Below are 7,500 nucleotides of genomic sequence, written 5' to 3'. Positions count from 1 at the left end.
GATGCATCTCCCATGGTATTGAGGAGAACGTAGCGCCATGATTATTGTTCTACGCCCTGTGAACGATTCACAAGTAAACACAAGGAGTACTGAATCAAAATTTACGACGTCCGATTGCATCGACCTGTTTCTTAATAACCCCTTGACAGCGTACGATCAATGTAAACAACTGAATCTGTACGTAGGGTTCATTCCGAGTCAAATAAATACTGCTCGTGTGCCCTTTTTCCATAATATTTTCTGACTACAGTTTTATTTTCTCTCCCATTTCTCCTCATCCTCGTATCACGTCACCCCTCCTCGATCCAAATATTCTCTACTGTGCCACGCTCACAAACAGTTTTTTGCCTAGGCACTGACGACCAAGTTTTATGCACATACAAAATAGGTACGGCCAAATTTAAATGTGCTAAGGATCTAAGCTATATTAAGCTTAAGAGACTTCGTAACAATTGAAACAAATGGTTGAACAAACAATTTCACTTCTAAGATGTATTACTTAAAAATTTGGGTCTTAAAAAAAGATTTACCTATTAGGTTCCTCATAATGTGACACCGAAGCTTGTTAAGGTTATATGTAAATCCACCATTACAACAGGTTCAAATATAAATTTGAGAAAGTTACCTGCAATCCAGGCAGAATTTGGTTTCGTATTTAATACCGTGTCTTCATAAAGATTATGCAATAAACAAATAGGATCTACAATGGATTCAAAACTACACGGAACACATTTGGAAACTATGTGTGTTCAACAATGGGACACAATGAAAATGAGAATATGAAACTAGACAAGACCAAGTGTGATGTGAAATAGTATTCCATACCTTTAACCCTATATGATACAATGAGCATGTATTTTTTCTTTAAAAAATAAAACCATGATAAAAAGTAAGGCCATTTATGAAAGTAACATTTAATCACTTACTTTCAGGATGTAACATTTATAGAAACATTTGTAGTATGCTTAGCCCATAATCATTTACTGCCAAGGCTGCTTTAGAAACAATGCATATATTAATGCAAAATAGGTGAACTAATTCTATAGTGTTCTGCAAATATGGGATTCTAGAGGTTGCAAAATGTGCATCAGAAAGATACTGGCACTCCAGGGAATACTCTGTTTATTCCCCCATGATCAAAGTATAGCACTTGCTTCTGTAAAACAAGCAACAATAATCTTTTATTTTACTTAAAATATATTTATGTAGTGAAGCCTTCCTCTATTTGACTGACTGGAGAACTTTTGTAGATATTTTGCTTCATACTCAGGTTACAAGGTGAGAATATGTTAATGCTGGCAGAAGTAATTTGTATCTTGACTGGACCACCGTATGGCACAAGGAGTTATATGTAGAATGGTAATAAATTCATATACAACTGACAAAGCAAATTATTCTTTACATGTGAATATGTCTGGAGAAGTTGGCTTGTTTAATTAAAATCACAATGTAAACATATACTGTTGTCTTTACATTTGCCTTCCATTTGCACACTGTTAGCAACTTCAGAGGACACCAGAACATACAATAAAACATAATTTTTATTCACATTTGAGTATCAGTCAGTAAAACACATCCGCACAGCATGTAGCTGGCCTTGATGTTCACTGCTGCTGGAATCTCCTCTTTTGTCACTCATAACTCATTTCACTTGGGAGAATCTCCTTTCTCCTTATGTTCATTTTCTTCATTATCATAAATGTAGGCTGCTTCATCTTCTTCTTCTTCATCATCATCATCTTCTTTTTTCATTGGGCAATTTAAACACCTAAATTATAATAAACAAAATGAGGTAAATTTCATATTGGTTTACCAGTTACTAAACAGGCAGACATAACTAAAGAAAATAATGAATACAGCAATATTATTAGTTCAGTACCAATAATTATTTTGCTACATTATATCAAGCTCTTTGGCTTCGAGAATATGACTTCTCTGTAAGCGTTATTTTCAGACAATGTGGTAGAATCAAAAAGTTTGTGAAATGTTTGAACAGACACCAACATATGAAATACTTGTGTAAGACTGCGCAAATATGCTATAACAGTATGCCTAAGATATTTCTGGTGTACACTCTCAAATCAATGTGTGTGTGTATGTGAAAGGCACAGGAGTTGGTATGGTTCAGTAAATATTGTTCTTCTTAGAACTCTGCACACCAGGATGGCACAGTCTGAAGAGCGAGCAAAAACTTAAGTTTTTATATGACTGAGCAAGACATGATATAGTCAGATAAATCTAAAAAGACAAAACCATGTAACTGTATGCAGTGTAAAAATTATTTAGGATTTTCAAGGATTGCCAACAACTGTAGGATGCCCTGTGGAAGGGAAGGCCAGCAAGAGCTCATAAAAATACCACTGCTTATGTTCAAGAGGTCATTGAGAGGACAAATGGCAAACAATTGATCAAGTTTCCAAAATTGTAAATGTATTGAGAAGATATATAAAATCATGAATACAAACAAAACTATTGGCACCAAGAGTCTTTTCAAACTGTAAATAGTTTTGTTTGTATGCATGATTTTATATATCAATACACTGCAAGGTATGACTGTAAACATTCTCACCTTTGGAATGTGGAAACATGCTCCTCCACCATGACAATGCACTACCTAATCAGTCTCTTTTTTTTGTACAGAAGTATCCGACATAGAGTGACTTCACTTTCTCTCTATTCTCAAGACACTGTCCCTACAAAATACTATCTGTTTCAAAGAATGAAATCCTTCTCGAAAGGGTACAGGTTCCAGTCAGCAGAAGAGGTGACAGACTGTGACTTAAAGGAGATATGCAGGTTCATAAGCTTTTTAACTTCATTGCACATGACTGATGTCTCTATGGTAAAATGGAATGCAATCTATAATCTATCTGGATGATGATGATGTTAACATTTCCCTTCAGTTATTTACTTTTCACCAACATATGCAGAAAAATGGTAGATAATTTAAAATGCAATAAAATAAAGTTAATGGACAATGTTCCTTTTGTACAGAATTCTTGCTCCCTGCTAATCATATCCTTGATCATGTCATACTGCAAAAGTAGCCTCCTACCTGCTCTCATCAATTCCAAAGTTGATGCAAGTCTCTCCAACGCACTCACAGCACCCATCATGAAACCATCTGTAGCTATGAGCCCCTGTTGATTTACACGACTCTTTGCACTTATTCCATGACATACACTGACTCAAATATGCAACTGTGCAGTTTAGTGTGACAACATCCTTCATTGGGGCCACCTCCTGTTCTGCACTCTCTGCAAAACCACACAACAGATATTGTTAGGATGACAAATACTGAAGTAAAAACATTTGTAATTTAATACAGTATTTTAATTTCCCAACAAGCTCTAGGTAAAAACATGGTAGTATTTTAATTTCCCAACAAGCTCTAGGTAAAAACATGGTAGTTCACTACATTGTTATGGAATTCAGTTTAAATTTTACAAATACAAACTGAATTCCATTACTGCTCATACAAAGAAAATTAATAACTTCTCTACCATGGATTGTCATCTTCTATCACCCTGACCAGCAAAGAATGTTGGAATACATGTTACACGGGGCAGAGAAACGCTGATATATTCACAGAAAAATTACAGCTGCAACAGATCTTAGATATTGGAATATCCTAAAGAAAGATAAGAAAATGAAATATGTTACATGTGGTAATGTCAAAAGATTCTGGGACAAAATAATCATTCTGAATCTGGTGAATCTAACACGTTTTTACACAAAGTTTCTACTGCCCCATAGCAGGTAAACAACGCACCAACATTAGTATATAGCCCTTCAGGGGATCATTCATCTGTAGAAATGGGTAAAAAATGCAGGTGTGAGATCATGAAAATTCTGTTCATGGGAAAGACAACAACATCCCCGCAAAATGCTGTTGCATACACAATAATCAACATGCAATGGAGTGTAATGCAGAAGATTCAGTCTTTGACCACCTCATTTTGAAATAATTAAGGTGGATTACTTCCCACATGCATATATGCACCTACTGCTGAATGTAAAACCCTCAAGAATAAACATGAGATTCAAGATGTCATGCCTATTAAAAAAGGTTTCCAATATCATCTTCCCTTTTGAATGACCTCACAAGATCTTTGCGGCTCTCAGTGACACACGACGGATATAGTCCAAAACAAAGAAAACAGCAGCTGGTAAATTTTCTATAGAAGAAGTAAATGCCATTTGGAACATGAATATAAAACATTTTTAAATCAGGGGCATTTTTAATGTGTTTCGATGAGCATAGTTCAATTCAACAAATAACTGAGGTAATCAGTTCATCATGGACTTGTTCAGTAAAGGCTACCAAGACTGTCACTTGAATCACAGTTAAAAGAATAGTAACTTACGAGTATAATACTTAAACTCTTTTTCCAACTTTGGCCGATAAGAGTCCATATAAAAGTCAACAGGAAAAGTGAAGGTGATCCACCGCTCTTGAGGGTCAGCATCAGACATGAGCGCAGAAAACAATGCTGGAACAGGATCAGTAAATCCTTCCACATGGCTTTTCTTTCCCAGAGAGCTGCCTGTGTCATTAGGCTTGGGGCACATGTCTGGAAAACAAGAAAACGTTACATGTAATATTAGCCATACTTTACACAGTATATAGTACAGTTTCCATCCATTCAATCACACTCTTTCACTGAAGGACATCTTGCAACATAAAAATATAAGAAGACAAGTAAAATATCAGGTTTTCATGGTGGCAAGTATCAAGATGGCTGTCTTCTGGGTGGTTGTACTGTGTAATCTGGTACTGCCTACATTTTCAGGGTGATCACACAGACCATGTAGACCACAAAATGCAACAACCCAGAAGACAGCCATCTTCACCTCTAAATTGAATGACTGCAGTTGTTACTGACCTACACATGAACAGCATTCACTGTAAAGATCCCCAAGGCAGGAGTAACACTCTTTGCAGCAAGAACAGTTCTTGAGGTCGCACTTGCAGGACTGTGTCAGCATGCACTTGCTCACAACACTAGCACACACTGCTTCATTGCAACTGTTCACAGTATCCATGAAGTTCAGAGTGGTGGCTGCCACCACAAACACTGATACCCACTGCAGCATGGTTTTACAACCTGGAACAAGAACACTCTTTGAAGCCAACTTGATATGTAAATGACTACATAGCCTTAGACCATGATTTATAACAGATCTTATAGTGACATTTCTTTAAATAAACAGACTTAGTAAGTTCTGCTTCTGAACAACAAGGAGTGCTGATACTTTGACTTCATCAATCCACCTTTTCCTTGTATGTTTCACACTTCTTCATATTTAAATACAGGTTTATGTTTCCCATTGTCATCCATCAATACTTGTTCATAATTCTGATTCTTTTCAAATATCTGCCCTTGAATTTCTTTCTTCACCACAAATTCTATCCAACAGATTTTCATTTTATCTAGATGATTCATGTTGGCAGCCTGTATTTTGCTGTTGTTCTTATGTTTCATTGCCCAGATTTGCACTCTGATCAGTCCATGTGGAATGTGTGCTCGATAAAGTGGTACTAGGACAAGGTTTTCTCTCTGAGTCCCTTGATTTCCTCTGTCAATATCATTCCACCACTGCTCCATATGCACTCATGTATTGTACGGGGGATGGGCAATGGGCCCATTAGTAGTCCATAAAGACAAAGTCTCACCCCATCACATCAATTAAAAAATAACTTTATAAATGTACTTCCAAAGAAGGTAAACAGAATATTTCATTGAATTGTTCACCTAAAAGTCCTCACATTGAACCTAGAAGACCAACATCATAAGACAACAAAATGTTTACTGATTTTTTCCGCCCCTGCATTGGCTACACTAGTAACTTTACAGATATTAACAATGGCCTTTGGCTTGATCTGTAATCAAGAATTAATTTTAACAAGTTCCTTATGTACAAATGTATTTTGCGAGAGTTTAAAAACAGTTAAAACAAACAATGTTTCATTACCTAGATTCACAATAAACATGTTAATCTGTTAATAACAATGTTGGTTTCTTCATCACGACATGTTTCTTTCCCAACTACATTTTTCCAGAAAATCGTTTGTGACGTGTCAGATATTTTCGGGGGAGGATGTGTTGTTGAACCTGACAGTACTCCTTGCGCGAAGAAATTCTGACGATGACCACTCCCCGCCGGTATGCCATGAAACAATTATGTACCTTCAGTTATTCCATCCACTTATAACGATCTTGGAAATAGCAGCACTGTTCTTCCTACAAATGAAATACCTGCACTGTTTTTCTTCCCTCTTCGAAAATAAGAAACTAGAGCAAAGCAGGGCGGGATGTTACGAAAGTGTTGCAGTGTTTGTCTGTAGCCGCCACTAATGTAGCAGTTCGTTCCCCATCAGCTTCCACACGCCCGGATGCTGTGTTGATAATTTACACAGTAAGCTCCTCTGTCTACTAGTGTCGTCATACCCACATAAAACTTCGATGAAACTAGTTTTACGCGTTCCGCATTTTTATGCATTCCTTGTAGGGACATATTGTTTTTCGAGAACGGGAAGGGTTGTCGTGTCTTTACTACCGCCCGTCCACGCTTCACCGAAAGCACTGAACGATTTTATATAAAATTCTGTATTTGTATTCTGTAACGACTGCCTGCTGAATTCAATTTTTGTGCTAAAGCAATTACAATTTGACCAGTCCATTTCATCAGGAAGGTTTACTGTACATAAAAAATATATAAAATAAAATACGATGCACGATGCTTGCATCAACCAATTTTCTCGGTCCTATACAGCCTGAGCTACGGAAGGCGTCGTTAAATAAAGTATAAACTAATATATAAATAAAACACTTTCAATATAATGAAATAATCTAGACGAAAAACAGCTGCATTTTTATCCCATGCAATTCAATGTCGGTGGTGTTTAGTCTGAGGCACGCACAAATACCAAAAACGCTGGAAAACATGAGTACATATTTCACCTCCCATTTCGTCTTTAAACTGTGAAAGACATTATGGTTCAGAATTGACAGTGTAATTGTACGTGTGTGGACTCGTAATGCCAGCGTTTCGGAAGAACATACTGCCTCAATCATCAGCTATGAAGACTGAGGCAGCATGTGCCTCTTTCCCCCATTTCTTGTGTGAGCCTCACCTATAACTGCGGAGATACCTCTCGGCGACTGAAGATGTCTCTCCTTGCTGCGGGAGTTTAGCGTGGGTCTGTATGATTACCACACTGACGCATCCTATCTTTCTCACTTTTTGTGAGCAATTTTCAAACTATAATTTCACTGTTAAATGGTTGTCACATGGAAATGGTGAAGTTTTATCAAACAACTAGCTTTGTGTAATAACTTCTCAAGAAGGCTGCAGCGGAATGTGCTGACAACTGTAGTATACCTGGTTCACCGTCGGTCCACGCTTGACCTCGTCAGCCTGCCTCCACTGACTATACTAATCTGGTTCCACCGCCGTGGGGTATTCGCCCCCTCATTCAGTCAAGAGCGACGGAAG

General features: G+C 37.3%; 1 protein-coding gene across 3 annotated transcripts; it reads right to left on the bottom strand.

The window, feature by feature from the left end:
* Nucleotides 1–1,391: 1,391 nt before the first annotated feature.
* Nucleotides 1,392–7,500, bottom strand: LOC110833148 (protein twisted gastrulation). Of its 3 annotated transcripts, none has more exons than XM_022070849.2 (5): nucleotides 7,387–7,500; nucleotides 4,887–5,108; nucleotides 4,368–4,574; nucleotides 3,056–3,257; nucleotides 1,392–1,768 (listed from the first exon to the last, which is right to left on the bottom strand). In XM_022070849.2, exons 2-5 carry the CDS (start codon nucleotides 5,095–5,097, stop codon nucleotides 1,648–1,650), a joined length of 741 nt encoding a protein of 246 aa, XP_021926541.1. In that variant the 5' UTR covers nucleotides 5,098–5,108; nucleotides 7,387–7,500; the 3' UTR covers nucleotides 1,392–1,647. The 3 variants fall into 3 exon arrangements, with proteins under 3 accessions (XP_021926541.1, XP_021926540.1, XP_021926539.1); XM_022070848.2 differs by having other exon boundaries at nucleotides 7,139–7,450; XM_022070847.2 differs by lacking the exon at nucleotides 7,387–7,500 and adding an exon at nucleotides 5,977–6,178.

This window comes from Zootermopsis nevadensis, unplaced genomic scaffold (assembly GCF_977971745.1).
Source record: "Zootermopsis nevadensis isolate Lab colony 2312 unplaced genomic scaffold, Znev_1.0 Znev_ptg000001l, whole genome shotgun sequence".
Classification (NCBI taxonomy): domain Eukaryota; kingdom Metazoa; phylum Arthropoda; class Insecta; order Blattodea; family Termopsidae; genus Zootermopsis; species Zootermopsis nevadensis.
The sequence above is the reverse complement of the archived record's forward strand: the minus strand, read 5'-3'. Positions and strand labels throughout refer to the sequence as shown.

Coding starts and splice junctions, on each gene's coding strand:
- LOC110833148 (XM_022070847.2), bottom strand. Junction 3,258..4,367: donor AGAGTTTAAGTATTATACTC/GTAAGTTACTAT, acceptor GTGGTTTTGCAG/AGAGTGCAGAACAGGAGGTG. Junction 1,769..3,055: donor TTTGGAATTGATGAGAGCAG/GTAGGAGGCTAC, acceptor ATTATAATTTAG/GTGTTTAAATTGCCCAATGA.